General features: G+C 37.0%; 1 protein-coding gene across 1 annotated transcript in view; it reads left to right on the top strand.

The window, feature by feature from the left end:
* CCDC152 (coiled-coil domain containing 152) overlaps nt 1-17,469 on the top strand; it is a 39,545-nt gene that overhangs the window by 4,830 nt on the left and 17,246 nt on the right. Inside the window, exon 3 of the mRNA XM_069556430.2 lies at nt 8,254-8,322. Coding sequence (XP_069412531.1) covers nt 8,254-8,322 — 69 coding nt within the window. The remainder of the gene's footprint in view (nt 1-8,253; nt 8,323-17,469) is intronic.

The following is a 17,469-nucleotide window of genomic DNA, read 5'->3' as shown; positions in this document are numbered from 1 at the left end:
TGTACTAAAGATATTAATAATAGGGGAAACAGCTTAGGATATTTCACAACTCTCTGTAGCATCTTCCCAAGTTTTATGTACATCTGTGCTCAGTCACTCAGTTGTGCCCGACTCTTTGCAACCCTGCAGACTGTAGCCTGCCAGGCTCCTCTGTCCATGAGATTTTCCAGGCAAGAATACTGGAGCAGGTTGTTGTTTCATACTCCAGAGGATCTTCCCGACCCAGGGATCAAACCAGCATCTCTTATGACTTCTGCATTGGCAGGCAGATTCTTTACCACTAGCACCACCTGGAAAGCCCATCTATACATCTAAAACTTTTCTGAATAATAAAGTTAATTAAAGGTCAAAAAGTGAAGCCACAATAGAAGAGAATATAGGGAGGTTTTTTTTATGTTTTTAAGACTGAAGAAAGCCTTTCCAAGTGTGACATCTATCAGTGGATATCTGGTTAAATAAATTATGGTATATTTTGTAATGAACTACTATATAACTGACAAAAAGAATGAAGTATCTTTATATGATAGAGCATCAGTTCAGTTCAGTCACTCAGTCATGGCCAACTCCTTCTGATCCCATGAACTGCAGCACACCAGGCCTCCCTGTCCATCACCAACTCCCGGAGTACACTCAGACACGTCCGTCAACTTGGTGGTACCATCCAGCTATCTCATCCTCTGTCATCCCCTTTTCCTCCTGCCCCCAATTCCTCCCAGCATCAGAGTCTTTTCCAATGAGTCAACTCTTTGCATGAGGTGGCCAAAATACTAGAGTTTCAGCTTTAGCATCATTCCTTCCAAAGAAAGCCCAGGGTTGATCTCCTTCAGAATGGACTGGTTGGATCTCCTTGCAGTCCAAGGGACCCTCAAGAGTCTTCTCCAACACCACAGTTCAAAACCATCAATTCTTCGGTGCTCAGCTTACTTCACAGTCCAACTCTCACATCCCTACGTGACCACAGGAAAAACCATAGCCTTGACTAGACTGACCTTTGTTGGCAAAGTAATGTCTCTTTTTAATATGCTATCTAGGTTGGTCATAACTTTCAATCTCCCACATGTAGTAAATGAAAATAATAATGTACACAGCAGTGTATTACCATTTTTACAAAAATATATCTTAACGCACAAACACCCTCTCCCCTGTATGTTTGTAGATCCCTGGAAAGATAAACAATGTCCTAGTAACAGTGTTTGCTTTGAGGGGAGGGAAACTGGTTAGTTTTGGGGCAGAGATTGTCAAGATATTCACCTATCACTAAACTTGTGTTTCATCTGTGGGTATTATTTGAAAAACATAATCAAATACTTCCTTAAAAATTAGTTATAGTTATTCTAAATCTAATGACCTTTTTTCTGAATAATACACAGTAGAAGTTAAAGAACAAGTCAGAATGATCTCTTAGAAAGCAAAGTGTGTACTAATTCACTTAGGAAGGACAAACCATATATGTGACCGGACTTGTTCAAAAGTAAATCATGATATCTTTATATTTTATTTTCTTCACTTGATATCAGATAAACAATGCCTTTGCCAGCTCCAGATGGTAACAATATTGATATTGAAGATCAAGTACTATAAAAAAGCCTTTTCATGCACATTTTATTTAATATTTCCAACTGATTTATGATATAGATATTAATGCCCAAATTGCTTCTAATGGTAGAGCCTAAATTTGACCTTAAAACAATCACTGATTTACTAAATTATACAATATAAGTGATAGCTTAATGTTCTTAGCTCTAGTTTTTAAGAATTGGATATGATAGTTCTTCAAATTGTACTATAAAATCCAACAGAAATGATGCATAGAAGTTTTGCAAAGAGAATTAAAAGCTATTATTCTAAAATAATGAATGATACTCTATTTTACGGGGCTTCCCTGGTGGCTCACATTTGGTAAAGAATCTGCATGCAATGCAGGAGACCCAGGTAAAATTCCTTACTGAGCCAGTTTCCTGTTTTAAAAAATGTGTTTAGAGAGCCACCTTGTGTTCTAAATTTGAAAATACACAGTTTGGAAACATTCAGTATACTTTCAGTTTCAGGATTCTGTTTTCAATTTGCTAATTACTGAAATAACATACTTTATGCATGCTGGATTCATGCTTTTAAAGGTGCAAGGACAAGTGATGGCAGTATCTATGTCTCTATTTTTAACTGCAGCAGCTAATACAGTAATATACATGAAGTAGGTAATGTCAGTTGTCATTTAACCATCATTATGTTACTGGGACTCAGCAACAGAACAAAATGAAGGATGGTGGGAACTTTGAGTTGGTGGTAGGGGAGGTAGAGTGGGAAAAAGGAGGAGTAGAACCCTGTACTTGCATAAAGCTTTTAACTTCTACCGAATACTTTCATTTCTATTAATGTAGTTGAAGTACATGGAGACTGAGTTATAGGACCTCTAACTGAAAACTGGAAGCTTTGAACTTTCCCCTCACAGTATTGATTCTCTCATTTAGTTAATAAATACAAAAACTATTGAACACTTATGAAATAGTCATCACATTAGAAGTGGTAAGGATTATCAAATATCTTTACCTGAAAAGTTCACTATCTAGTGGGAGAAACCATCTAACTAAAATGTAATGTGAATAATGGATAAAAGCAATATATACAAATTGTGGGACACAGAGGAGAGAAACAGTAACAATGTTAAATATCTGTGAATGAATTTAGAAAGTATATTTTTTCATTTGGTTGTCAGAACAACCTAATATAGGAGGAAAGTACATTACCCAGAGCGTCATAGTTACAAAGTAAAGAAGAAAAAAACTCTAATCCGGTTCTTCTGATTCCAGATTTCATGGTTTCATCAGCATGTTATACAATCCCTGAGGAAGTCTGGAATTAAGTGCACAGGATTTGATATGTGAAAAACCTGTCTTCAACCCTAGACCTTCCATGTACTGTGGAATCTTTGTTAAGTTACCAGATATCTGTGGGTGACTTCCGCCCTTTGTGAAATCAAGATAATGATGCCGACTTCTCAGCATCAGTTTGAATACTAATTATAATGTTTATAAGGTACTTATGTAATGCCTGACAGAGTAAATATTCAATAATAATACTTTAATGTACCTAGACAACTTTTTATTGTTAGATAAAAGTATGTCACACTAATGCGCAGTGGCTGAATAGCCACTGTGGGTCTCTAAAACTGAAAGAAACAGAATAAGGTTCAATATTTAATAGCCATTAAGCCAAGCACATAAGAACAAAATTGCCTAATCTTTCTTTTTAAAAATACTGTTACTCTTTGTGAAGTTTTCATCATTATATATTTAGCTACTATAGTTGTAAACTTAAACTGGTGCAACCTGGGTTTCTCAACCTTGTAGTAAAAATGTGATAGCAATAACTATCACAAAATCTTTCTCTGGCTCTATTCCTGCCCTCTTTCCAGGGCCTCTCACCTACTCAGATTAGTCTGAAGAAGTGATCCTGCGCCGATCTTGGTGGTATATTAAAGCAGTTAGAATCATTGACGTTAGTGCTGGACTGCTTTGAGTTCATGTTGTAGTTCTACCACCTACTACTTTAAAGTGTAAGTTTGGACAATTTGCTAAACTTCTATGTGTCAATTTCCTCATATGTAAAAATGAGGCAAATACTAGAATCAATGTCATAGAGTTAAAAGGGTTAAGCACTTAAAATAGCAGTGTGTTATTGTTTTCATACCACAGTTTCTCCATTTACTCCTTTCTTACCAATATAATGCCTGTCAATCAAATCACTTAAGAAATATTTATGAATTGACATTTATGGACCACAACTCTTCTAAGTAGTAGAGAGAAATGGTAAACAAGACAGAAGATAGTCCCTGCTATCCTGAAGCTTACAGCCAAGGGCTGCTTAAAGTTACAGAAGTCTCCACCACTGTTGCTCGCTTCAAATGTTTAGCTGTTGCTGGTGATACCAAGAATATACATACTGAAAGCTTATTTGCACATTTCAGGCTTGATTGCACAGAATTCTCCCATAATGCAAGAAGACATTGGCACCAAAGTTGCTGATGCCTTGTAACCCAACACATTGAGTTTTTACTCTTTGTCGCTACTTCCTTGTCCTAGGACTCAGACAAGAGGACAGATTAGAGGAGCGTGAGGAAGAAAAGCATCATCTTCTCCCAAATGACACTTTCTCACCAGCTCTCACTGTATCTTTGAATAGAACTTCATGTTCCTTGACTCTCTTTCCTTGGAATGTTCTGACTCTCTTTCCTCAGAATGCTCTTTTTATGGAAAAGCCACTTAGACACATGCTTCAACAGTTCTCCAGACATGTCAAAATGTGCCTTATTTCTAGGGCAGCTGTAGCTATAGGCACATAGAGGGAATCCCTACTTTACTGGGTTTTTCATGCCTTAGAAAACTCATAACTAAATCATGGAGTGTGTTTAACTTAAAGACTATTTAAAAAGTGTGTATTACAGATGGCTAACAAGCACATGGTCATCTAGTGGTCAAACAGGAGATGGCAAGAGTGACTGTCGACATTCTAGGAATCAGCGAACTAAAATGGACTGGAATGGGTGAATTTAACTCAGATGACCATTATATCTACTACTGCAGGCAGGAATCCCTTAGAAGAAATGGAGTAGCCATCACGGTCAACAAAAGAGTCTGAAATGCAGCACTTGGATGCAATCTCAAAAACGACAGAACGATCTCTGTTCGTCTCCAAGGCAAACCATTCAATATCATGGTAATCCAAGTGTATGCCCCAACCAGTAACGCTGAAGAAGCTGAAGTTGAATGGTTCTGTGAATACCTACAAGACCTTTTAGAACTAACACCCAAAAAAGATGTCCTTTTCATTATAGGGGACTGGAATGCAAAAGTAGGAAGTCAAGAAACACCTGGAGTAACTGGCAAATTTAGCCTTGGAATGTGGAATGAAGCAGGGCAAAGACTAATAGAGTTTTGCCAAGAAAATGCACTGGTCATAGCAAACACCCTCTTCCAACAACACAAGAGAAGACTCTACACATGGGCATCACCAGATGGTCAACACTGAAATCAGATTGATTATATTCTTTGCAGCCAAAGATGGAGAAGCTCTATACAGTCAGCAAAAACAAGACCAGGAGCTGCTGTGGCTCAGCTCATGAACTCCTTATTGCCAAATTCAGACTTAAATTGAAGAAAGTAGGGAAAACCACTAGACCATTCAGGTATGATCTAAATCAAATCCTTTATGATTATACAGTGGAAGTGAGAAGTAGATTTAAGGGCCTAGATCTGATAGAGTGCCGGATGAACTATGGAATGAGGTTTGTGACATTGTACCGGAGACAGGGATCAAGACCATCCCCATGGAAAAGAAATGCAAAAAGGCAAAATGGCTGTCTGGGGAGGCCTTACAAATAGCTGTGAAAAGAAGAGAGGTGAAAAGCAAAGGAGAAAAGGAAAGATATAAGCATCTGAATGCAGAGTTCCAAAGAATAGCAAGAAGAGATAAGAAAGCCTTCTTCAGTGATCAATGCAAAGAAATAGAGGAAAAGAACAGAATGGGAAGGACTACAGATCTCTTCAAGAAGATGGGCTCGATAAAGGACAGAAATGGTGTGGACCTAACAGAAGCAGAAGATATTAAGAAGAGGTGGCAAGAATACACAGAACTGTATAAAAAAGATCTCCATGACCAAGATAATCATGATGGTGTGATCACTCACCTAGAGCCAGACATCTTGGAATGTGAAGTCAAGTGGGCCTTAGAAAGCATCACTACAAACAGAGCTAGTGGAGGTGATGGCATTCCAGTTGAGCTATTTCAAATCCTGAAAGATGATGCTATGAAAGTGCTGCACTCAATATGCCAGCAAATGTGGAAAACTCAGCAGTGCCCACAGGACTGGAAAAAGTCAGTTTTCATTCCAATCCCAAAGAAAGGTAATGCAAAAGGATGCTCAAACTACCACACAATTGCACTCATCTCACACGCTAGGAAAGTAATGCTCAAAATTCTCCAAGCCAGGCTTCAGCAATACATGAACTGTGAACTTCCAGATGTTCAAGCTGGTTTTAGAAAAGGCAGAGGAACCAGAGATCAAATTGCCAACATCCTCTGGATCATGGAAACAGCAAGAGAGTTCCAGAAAAACATCTATTTCTGCTTTATTGACTATGCCAAAGCCTTTGACTGTGTGGATCACAATAAACTGTGGAAAATTCTGAAAGAGATGAGAATACCAGACCACCTGACCTGCCTCTTGAGAAATCTGTATGCAGGTCAGGAAGCAACAGTTAGAACTGGACATGGAACAACAGACTGGTTCCAAATAGGAAAAGGACTACGTCAAGGCTGTATATTGTCACCCTGCTTATTTAATTTATATGAAGAGTACATCATGAGAAACGCTGGGCTGAAAGAAGCACAAACTGGAATCAAGATTGCTGGGAGAAATATCAATAACCTCAGATATGCAGATGACACCACCCTTATGGCAGAAAGTGAAGAGGAGCTAAAATCCTCTTGATGAAAGTGAAAGAGGAGAGTGAAAAAGTTGGCTTAAAGCTCAACATTCAAAAAACGAAAATCATGGCATCTGGTCCCATCACTTCATGGGAAATAGATAAGGAAACAGTGGAAACAGTGTCAGACTTTATTTTGGGGGGCTCCAAAATCACTGCAGGTGGTGACTGCAGCTGTGAAATTAAAAGACGCTTACTCCTTGGAAGAAAAGTTATGACCAACCTAGATAGCCTATTCAAAAGCAGAGACATTACTTAGCCAACAAAGGTCTGTCTAGTCAAGGCTATGGTTTTTCCAGTGGTCATGTATGGATGTGAGAGTTGGACTGTGAAGAAGGCTGAGCACCAAAGAATTGATGCTTTTGAACTATGGTGTTGGAGAAGACTCTTGAGAGTCCCTTGGACTGCAAGGAGATCCAACCAGTCCATTCTGAAGGAGATCAGCCCTGGGATTTCTTTGGAAGGAGTGATGCTAAAGCTGAAGGTCCAGTACTTTGGCCTCCTCATGCAAAGAGTTGACTCTTTGGAAAAAAACTCTGATGCTGGGAGGAATTGGGGGCAGGAGGAGAAGGGGATGACAGAGGATGAGATGGCTGGATGGCATCACTGACTCAATGGACATGAGTCTGAGTGAAATCCGGGAGTTGGTGATGGACAGGGAGGCCTGGTATGCTGCAATTCATGGGGTCACAAAGAGTCGGACATGGCTGAGCAACTGAACTGAACTGAACAAGCACATGGAAAGATACTTAACGTCACTCATTATTAAGAGAAATACAAATCAAAACTACAATCAGATACCACCTCACACCAGTCAGAATGGCCATCATAAAAAAATCTACCAATAAATGCTGGAGAGGGTATAGAGAAAAGGGAACACTCTTGCATTGCTGGTGGGAATGTAACTGATACAACCACTATGGAAGATGGTATGGAGGTTCCTTAAAAAGCTAGGAATAAAACCAGCATATGATCCAGCAATCCCACTCATAGGCATGTACCCTAAGGAAAAAAAATTGAAAAAGATACATACCCCAGTGTTCATTGCAGCACTATTTACAATAGCTAGAACATGGAAGCAACCTAGATGTTCATCTACAGATGAAAGAATAAAGAAGCTGTGGTACATGTATATAGTGGAATACTACTCAGTCATACAAAGGAACGCAATTGAGTCAGTTCTAATGAGGTGGACAAACCTAGCGCCTATCATACAAAGTGAGTCAGAAAGAGAAATATAAATATTTTATATTGACACATATATATATGGAATCTAAAAAGATGGCTTTGATGAATTTATTTTCAGGACAGCAATGGAGAAACAGAGAACAAACCTATGGACATAGAGGAGGGGAGGAGTGAGAAGGGGAGGTGTACGGAGAGAATAAAATGGAAATTTACAATACCATATGTAAAATAGATAGCCAATGGGAATTTGCTGTATGACTCAGGGAATTCAAACAAGGGCTCTCTGACAGGCTGAAGGGCAGTATGGGGAGGGAGATAGAAGGGAGGCTCAGGAGGGAGGGGACATGTGTGTACCAATGGCTGGTCCTTGTTGATGTATGACAAAAAACCACAAAATTCTATAAAGCAATTACCCTTCAATGTAAAAAAAAAAGTGTATTATATAACTTATTTTGAGATACCTGGTTGCTTTATTAAGTCTCATAATTGTCAATTAAATATTATTTTAAGTATTTTTTAACTTTGAGATAATAATTCCAAAATGAAAGTAAATATTCAAATAGATTTATCTTTTATGTTCTAGAATGTGCTACTCTTCATGATATGATAAAAGGGCTACAGCATACCATTGAATATCAACATAATTTGAAGGGTAAGTTAGAAAAAAAGTAAAATCTAAAAATAAAATATGGTTGTATTTAAGCATCTTGAAGAATAGAAAGTTTTTACATTGCTGACAGTAATCTTCTCTTAATCTGATCTTGTTAAATTTATCAGCAGGATTCCTTACTACTCAATAATGTCTTCCTAAATTATTGTAAAATAAGAAAGGTCATGCTGAATAGAACAATTCAGTCATATTCTGATAAGAACATCAGGGTTTTATAGTTGATTATAATAATTCTCTTTATTACTTTAGAAAGGTTAGAAGTATATGTATTCTCAGAAGTATTCTTGGTCTTTAATAACCTTGTGTTCAGTTTTAAAGGATGGGTATTATGAGTAATTACATCATTCTATTCAAACTTCAGAGATAGTTTACTATTTAATTTCTGTCATTAAGTAAGGTTTTATTTGTGTAAATGAAGCCAACATCTTCAGCTTGTCTTACTTGGATAGTCATGCTAAGCCAGTAGGCCGCCGCTGACAAAATAAGACAACCGAGTGTTTTGTCTTGCTTTAATTTAGTTACAGTGCAATGTTAGTGGCATTTTCCTCTACTATAATTAATAAGTCACTCAGATGTGTCCCATTCTTTGGGACCCCATGACCATACAGTCCATGGAATTCTCCAGGCCAGAATACTGGAGTGGGTAGACTTTCCCTTCTCCAGGGGATCTTCCCAACCCAGGGATTGAACCCAGGTCTGCTGCATTGCAGATAGATTCTTTACCAGCTGAGCCACCAGGGAAGCCCAAGAATACTGGAGTGGGTAGCCTATCGCTTCTCCTAGGATCTTCCTCTACTATATTAGAGTTTAAACTAAATTGCCTCCAAGGTCTCATAAAACTGACACCAAACAATAAGAATTTTTTCTCTTAGTCCTCTGCTTTTCTCATAATGAAACTACTTTCCATATATAGAGGAGATACAATACTGACCTTATATGGTATTTATTTGATTTGATGTCTTTTATAGTCTTTTATATGATGATTTTATAGTCTTTTAAGAATTACTATTAGTTCTTACTTTTCCCCCATTGCTTTACCTTAAAATATTTCCTCAAGTGTTAATGAAACAAATATAGAAATTGGATCAGAAGACTTCACACTTACACTGCCCAACAGCTTCTGCAGTACATAAGGATTCATTTCCATGTTGATACACCACTAAGAGTTGTTCTGGAGATCAAGAAGGGTAGTAGACAGAGAATCATACCATCTCCAATATCTTTTTTAAAATTTTTTCCTGCAGATGTCTGATCATGGTATGTCCCATAGGTTTTTGCTTGACTTAGTTCTAGCATCCTGCTCATTTTTTTTTTCCCAGTATTTGATCTCTATCCCACACCTGGTTTGGGCTTTCATTTTTCCAACTCAGTGCCAAGGGCTCAGAACAACTTTTGCTTTCTCGGACTAAATATGACACCTAGCTGCATTTTTTTAAATGTATCTGTTCATAATCCTTCACAGGATTCAACTCTTTCCAGGAGTTTAACTCTTTCCAGGATTTTGTTCAAATAAAACATCTACCAGAGATTAACATTAAATACTTTGAAGTTCCAGAAAGTTGATTATAATTATAAACATGTTAAACATATTGCTTTATAAGAGGTTATCAAATATCAACCAATAGTCAAGAATATTATATTTTCACAGATATGGTAGTACAGATCTTTTAATAATCCATTTCTGAAAAATGGATATCCTATGCTGCCTCTCAGAAAGAAATAGTGATTCACTGATTTCATTTGTCCAGTGCTCCTACAGGTTTTGACCAACATGATAGGTGTGAACTACCTGTCTTTCTTCTCTTTGATCTGTTTGATTCTCAAGACTGTATGGATAATTTGCTTATCAAGGTTATACTGGTTATAAATGTCTGCCTCCCCAGAAACTATTTCCTTTTCTTAATATAAACCTGACTTTTTTTTTCTAAGATTCATTTTTAATCCACGTGATCATATGCCTCGGGAGAAGCTAGTCACACCCCAATTCCAAGGGAGGGCTTCTGAAATATTTTCCTCTCTTCCAAAAAACTGTTCTGGTTGTTGTTAAGTCTGCATATAATGCCTGAAATTGATGCAGACTGTTTGCTTTCAACCTGAAAGTGATGACAACATTGAGGAGAGCAGCAAGAAAAGACTAAAAGGACATGGTGTCTTAACTGCATTATTGAGTTACTGAATCAGTTTCCCTGTAAGCTTGAGTTTCTTCAGCCACTATGAGAGAAATGCTACCTCCCTTTACTCTCATCCATCAGTCTTTTCAGTAGGTGCTTATGGGCTGTGTAAAAGATGATCCGCTGAGATGCAGAAAGAAAAAACACAATTCCTATTAATGCTTATTTTTTATTAACAGTAGTCAATCATGTACTGGAGAAGGAAATGGCAACCCACTCCAGTACTCTTGCCTGGAAAATCCCACAGACGGAGGAACCTTGTAGGCTACAGTCCATGGGGTCGTGAAGAGCTGGACATGACTGAGTGACTTCACTTTCACTTTTCACTTTAATGCATTGGAGAAGGAAATGACAACCCACTCCAGTATTCTTGCCTGGAGAATCCCAGGGACAGAGGAGCCTGGTGGGCTGCAGTCTATGGGGTAGCACAGTCAGACATGACTGAAGCAACTTAGCAGCAGTAGCAATGGCACCCCACTCCAGTAGTCTTGCCTGGAAATTCCCATGGACGGAGGAGCCTGGTGGGCTGCACTCTATGGGGTCTCGAAGAGTCAGACACGACTGAGCGACTTCACTTTCACTTTTCACTTTCCTGCATTGGAGAAGGAAATGGCAACCCACTCCAGTGTTTTTGCCTGGAGAATCCCAGGGATGGGGGGAGCCTGGTGGGCTGCCGTCTATGGGGTCACACAGAGTCGGACACGACTGAAGTGACTTAGCAGCAGTAGCAGTAGCAGCAGCAGCAGCAGCAGTCAGTCATGTATGAATGTGAGAGTTGGACTATAAAGAAAGCTGAGTGCCGAAAAATTGATGCTTTTGAACTGTGGTGTTGGAGAAAACTCTTGAGAGTCCCTTGAACTGCAAAGAGCCAACCAGTCCATCCTAAAGGAGATCAGTCCTGGGTGTTCATTGGAAGGACTGATCTGAAGCTGAAACTCCAGTACTTTGGCCACCTGATATGAAGAGCTGACTCAATGGAAAAGACCCTGATGCTGGGAAAGATTGAAGGCGGGAGAAGAAGGGGACAACAGAGGATGAGACGGTTGGATGGCTTCACCGACTCGATGGACATGAGTTTGAGTAAACTCCAGGAGTTGCTGATAGACAGGGAGGCCGGGCGTGCTGCAGTCCATGGAGTTGCAAAGAGTCGGACATGACTGAGCGACTGAATAATTCTGATGAAAATTTAATAATGGAATGTTATTCTTTATTCTTTCTGCATATCAGTTATATATCATTTATGATACACAAGATTATTCTTCTTCCAAGGAGAGTGAGAGTTCTAAAACTAAACAGTTGCATCTTTATTTTTTCTCGTCTCAGTGTACTGATATGTGTAGTACAGTCTACATGGACCTGCTTAAGAGGGTTTATATATTATATTAGCTACTTACAATCAAAACAATCCTTTCAAACTGGACAGTAGCTTTAAGAAATAAAATATGTTTGACAATAATACTAATAATGCAAGCAAAAATCAGCAATAAAAAAGTAGCAGAGCTGTCACTTCAACCCTTGTACAAGTTCAGACACATTAAAAAGTTTAAAAATAATGAAAAACCATCATAACTGATAAAATGGTCAGCCAATGGTGGCCAAGTGTAACTGCCTTTGAAAAAATTAATCTCTAGCAGGACTGTTTGCAAATGAATATTTAGAAATGGTTCCATCATTAAGTGATTGGGGACCAAAAATGTGTCAACTTTAAATATTCTTACTTGCGTATTAAACTTGGCATAGAAAGCTAAATTCAATTTAAAATTCTTCAAACGATGTAACAATGATTCTCAACCCTTTGTTAAATGTTTGTTTTCAAAAATCTTTTGAGAGGCTTATAACAACATCAAGGAAGATGGATTTGATAGAATTTCAAAAACAAATCACTTTTGCATAATCAGTGTTTGGGGCTGAAAAATGAGTACAGTCGGCCCTTCATATCTGCAGGTCCTGCATCCATGGATGCAACCAACCTAGACTGAAAATACTTGAAAGAAAATTCAGAAAGTTTCAAAAAAGCGAAACTTGAACTTGCCAACGGCTAGTAACTATTAATGGCAGAAAGCAAAGAGGAACTAAAGAGCGTCTTGATGAAGATGAAAGAAGAGAATGAAAAAGCTGGCTTAAAACTCAGTATTAAAGAAACTAAGATCATGGCATCCAATTCCATCCCTTCATGGCAAATAGAAGGGGAAAACGTGGAAGCAGTGACAGATTTCCTCTTCTTGGGCTCTAAAATCACTGAGTATGGTGACTGCAGCCATGAAATTAGAAGATGACTGCTTCTTGGCAAGAAATCTATGACCAACCTAGACAGTGTATTAAAAAGCAGAGACATCACGTTGCTGACAAAGGTCCATCTAGTCAAAGCTTTGGTTTTTCCAGTAGTCATGTACAGATGTGAGAGCTGGACCGTAAAGAAGGCAGAGCACCAAAGAATTAATGCTTTCAAACTGTGGTGCTGGAGAAGACTCTTGAGAGTCCCTTGGACAGCAAAGAGATCAAACCAGTCAATCCTAAAGGAAATCAAGACTAAATATTCATTGGAAGGACTGATGCTGAGTGATTTGGCCACCAGATGCGAACAGCTTACTCTTTGGAAAAGACCCTGATGTTGGTAAAGATTGAAGGCAGGAAAAGAGGGCAACAGAGGATGAGATGATTAGAGGGCATCATTGATTCAATGGACATGAACTTGGGCAAAGTCCACAAGATGGTGAGGGACAGGAAACCCTGGCATGCTGCAGTCCATGGGGTTGCCAAGAGTTGGACATGACTTGGTGACTGGCAACAACAAAAGTAACTATTTACATCGTATTTATAACTATTCACATAGCACTTACATTGTATTAGGTGTTATAAGTAATCTAGAGATTAAAAAATATTGAAAAGATATACAGGATGTGCATAGGTTATATGCAAATACTACACCATTTTATGTAAGGGACTTGAGTATATCCATGAATTTTGGTACCCACAGCAGTCCTGGAACTAATCTCCAGTGGAAACCCAAGGATGACTGTGTTGTGATTTAGTAAGTGCAGCCAGTGATGCATTTGAACCATCAAATCCAAGTATCAAGACAGCCTGAATATTTAAAAAATTTTCATAATCAAAGAATTAAATCAACATTGTAAAAGCTACTGATGCATTTCCAGTGGCGTTATCTCACTAAAACTTATTAACAATAATAGTGAGTCAATAATTTTAAAGTTTCATAACAGTGCTTTAAATAATATTAGAATAAGTTAGCATTTTTTCCTCTTTAGTTCACCTTCTTAACTTCTACTTGTATCCATTTTAAGAATTATAGTAATACAGTATACAGTAATAAAGTGATATATATATAATTTATAAATAACTAGACAAGAATTAGGGTGTACATTCTCATTATTTTCATTAACAGGGCACACAATTATGAGAGTTTAGAGACTATTAGTTTAGAACACTTTATCTGTTTGTCACTACTTTTTAGATTTTGTGATTTTGTTATTTATGTTGGCCTGCCTATTCCCTCCTAATATTTACCAGTTACATGTGAGACAGTGGATGATCCCTCTTACCATTCCATGATGGCTCAGTGGTAAAGAATCTGGCTGCCGATGCAGGAGACTGAGGTTTGATCCCTAGGTCAGGTAGATCCCCTGGAGAAGGAAATGGCAACCCACTCCAGTATTCTTGCCTAGAGAATCCTATGGACAGAGGAGCCTGGTGGGCTATAGTCCATGGGGTTGCAAAGAGTCAGACATGACTTAGCAACTAAACAACAACAAACCATCTATGGCAATAACATTGGAATTTTGTAACTTAAGGGAAAACTTGAGTCTCTCATCCTCATGAGTGATTGGATGATTAAGTTAAATATATTTTCTGAGATGTTCTCATTGTCAAGGACCAAAGAAGCTCTTCATTTATTACTGATAACCTGACACAGAGAAGGAAAGTCATGAAACAATATTTAATGACATCTGTTATGCCGTCTAATTAGGCTGGAGAAAGGCAAGGGCCCATTGTGTAGATTATGCAAGAGTGTTGGCAGCCCTTTATACTATGAGCATTTGTTTTCTTGCTGCTTCATTACCCTATCCTCTGCTTCCCAATTTGGTCTTTATACTTCAAAGAATGAATTCATTCTATCTTTGAAGTAATATGTGTTTGGAGTTCAGGATATGAACATAAAATAGAATATGGTTCATCACAAGATATCATAAATGATAGGAATATTTTTATATTGTTTCTTATATTATTATAAGTACATTATTCTATATTCTACTTTAAGAGAATCTCAGTAATTCACTATATGAGAGATAGTGACATTATACCTGCTAACTTATCATCAGTGATTATTACTGCCTGGGCAAAGAAAACAAGATTCAGAGTCTTTTTTCCATTAGTGGAGAATTATTGTGATATAACCAGCTCTAGATCAATTGAATTTTAGGAATTTAAACACATGGGCAGTGAAAAGAGAAAAAAAATATAGACGAGAAATCAGCCGAAAATATAGAGCACCGCCGAAATCAGTAGAATTCAAACATATTTGTCAATTTTTCTCCAGATAATTTATTACAACTTAATATTGCTTTTTTCCTGTCTGAACTGAGCCTGAATAACTTAAATTTACTTGAGCCCTTATACTCTAAAAGAGTGGATTTTAAGAAAGACATTGTTATGGACAGTGCAGCTTTACTGTATAAAATTGTGCTAAATAAAATGATGTAGTCCAAATTGATCACTGATCAGTATGTTTTGAAAAGAGCAAAAGCATATATTCAGTGTTATTCTATAAAAGAGTTGTATAAGAAACAGCTAATCCATGATCAACTACTAAAGAAAAAAATAATGCTTACATGAAAATTAGTTTGAAAAATGTAGAAATACTTCTTTCAACATAATTGTGAGAAAGACCTTCTTAAAATAATCAGACTTGTTAGCTTATAGTATAACTTTTGAAGAATGCTATCATATTTATATAAGCATCTTCTAAGTATGGGGAAATGACTTCTTACGAATATATACTGTAGAATCTTCATTATTTAAAAATTGCCACCTTCCAAGAGAGATTTCCTAAAGGAACATTAAAAGGAAGGTAAAGAACAAAACCTATAAATATTTGTGGCCACCAGAATAATTTTCAGGGCACAGTGCAAAGTGAAAACGTGGAGCCCATGTTCAAAAATCAGGAAAAAAAATAACATTAAAGGTTCTGAAATTTGTTCTTTAATATCGCTCTCAGTGAAAAATGCTTTTAATTTTAATTATGAGCATGAATTTTACTATTCATCTTTCTATTGTACAAACTAGTTTTAAATCAAAGAACACAACTCATATGTGGAAGTATAGAAGTACACAATTAATACTTCATAGTTTATACATGTATATCTATTTCATTCTTACCAAAATAGTGGAAATGCTGCACAAAACTAACTCAACCATTTTTCATTCATTTTAATTCTTGAGACACGCACATTCTACCAACACTCTCTACCTTCTGCTTACTCGTGAGTAAAAAAAAGACTGAAATGAAAAATAACTATGAATTTCCTATTTTTCCCTTTTGTTCCATGTCATCATTTTTTATTTGGCTAATAGAGAGAAGTAACAGAAGTAGTAATAAAGGATATGATAGAGTTGCTTGGTCATTCATGTTTCTTAGAAGACCATTTCCTTCTTTCTGGATTTAAAGCAAAGTCTAGCTCAGGTTAGAGAGCAATTCCTTGTCAAATATCAGGACCGGATGGACTCTACAGTGATCAAGATGCTATTTGAATTTATCTCTACTCCAGCCAGTGCAGCAAGAGCCTTATACCTTAAGGAAGTAGCCTTAAGGAAGTGGAGATACGTGTTTGAAAATCTAATGTAAAATCTGGGAAGATGATGAAAAAGAGCAGTGCCAACAATAATAATATAACATGAATTATAATAATAATATAACATGGATTATACTACAGATGAAAGCCAACAAAAAGCCAACTGAGGTGCAGTATAAAATATTGAGGAGGTTAGCTATTTCTTCAGTGATGACTTTAATGCATAGGTAAGTTATGTGCTTCTGTTCAGCATAATTACAGATATGCCAAAGCTAGATACTAACATAATATTTAGATGGGTTTATCAATATTTCTGGTAGAGGGAAGGCTTAACATCATTAAAATGTCATTTTCCTGAATTTAATATACACATTTCATGTAGTTTAAATTAAAATCTTAAATTTAGGGGTAAAGGAGAAGATTGCATAAGCTAATCTTACAGTTCATTTGACAGAAGAAACAAACAAAAACAGAAAGTATGAAAAATAAGAAGAATGTAAAGGAGGAGGACTTCCACTACCAGAAAACAGTGTGCTCTGAAGCCATTGTAATGAAATCAATATGGTATTGGCATAAAAAGTGAAAAATACATCCATGGAAAGAATGATCTAGATTCTAGAAACAGGCCCCAATATTTGCTAACTTAATGTATGATGCAAGGAATATTTTAATTTATTGAAAAAGAATGATATTTTAAAGTATGGTACTGGCACAACTAGCTTACCATCTGGAAAGTTTTCCAACCATATCAAAAACAAATTCTAGATGAATTGTTTAAAAAAAAGAACAATACAAACTTAAAATCCAGGAAAAGCATATAACCTGGAGCTGAGGGATATCATCTTAGCCAATCTGAAAACCTCAGATACTATATAAAGAAAAAAAAAAAAACAGACCTAGCGCACCTTGTTAACAACAATGCAACAAAAGTACAAACAACAACAATGTAAAAAGAACTCTGCATGTTACATGTGAAACAAAAGTCAAAAAGCAAATTATTTATTTGAAATAAAATTGCTTTCAAATACCAACATAAAGTTTATATCTACAATACAAAGAGCTCTACAGATTGATCAGCAGGAACAAAGAGAATTTTTAAATGGGCACGTTTAATGTCTGGCTCAAGTACAGATCCTTGCTCTGTTTCAAAC

The sequence above is a fragment of the Ovis canadensis genome, chromosome 16 (genome assembly GCF_042477335.2).
Source record: "Ovis canadensis isolate MfBH-ARS-UI-01 breed Bighorn chromosome 16, ARS-UI_OviCan_v2, whole genome shotgun sequence".
NCBI lineage: Eukaryota > Metazoa > Chordata > Mammalia > Artiodactyla > Bovidae > Ovis > Ovis canadensis.
The sequence above is the reverse complement of the archived record's forward strand: the minus strand, read 5'-3'. Positions and strand labels throughout refer to the sequence as shown.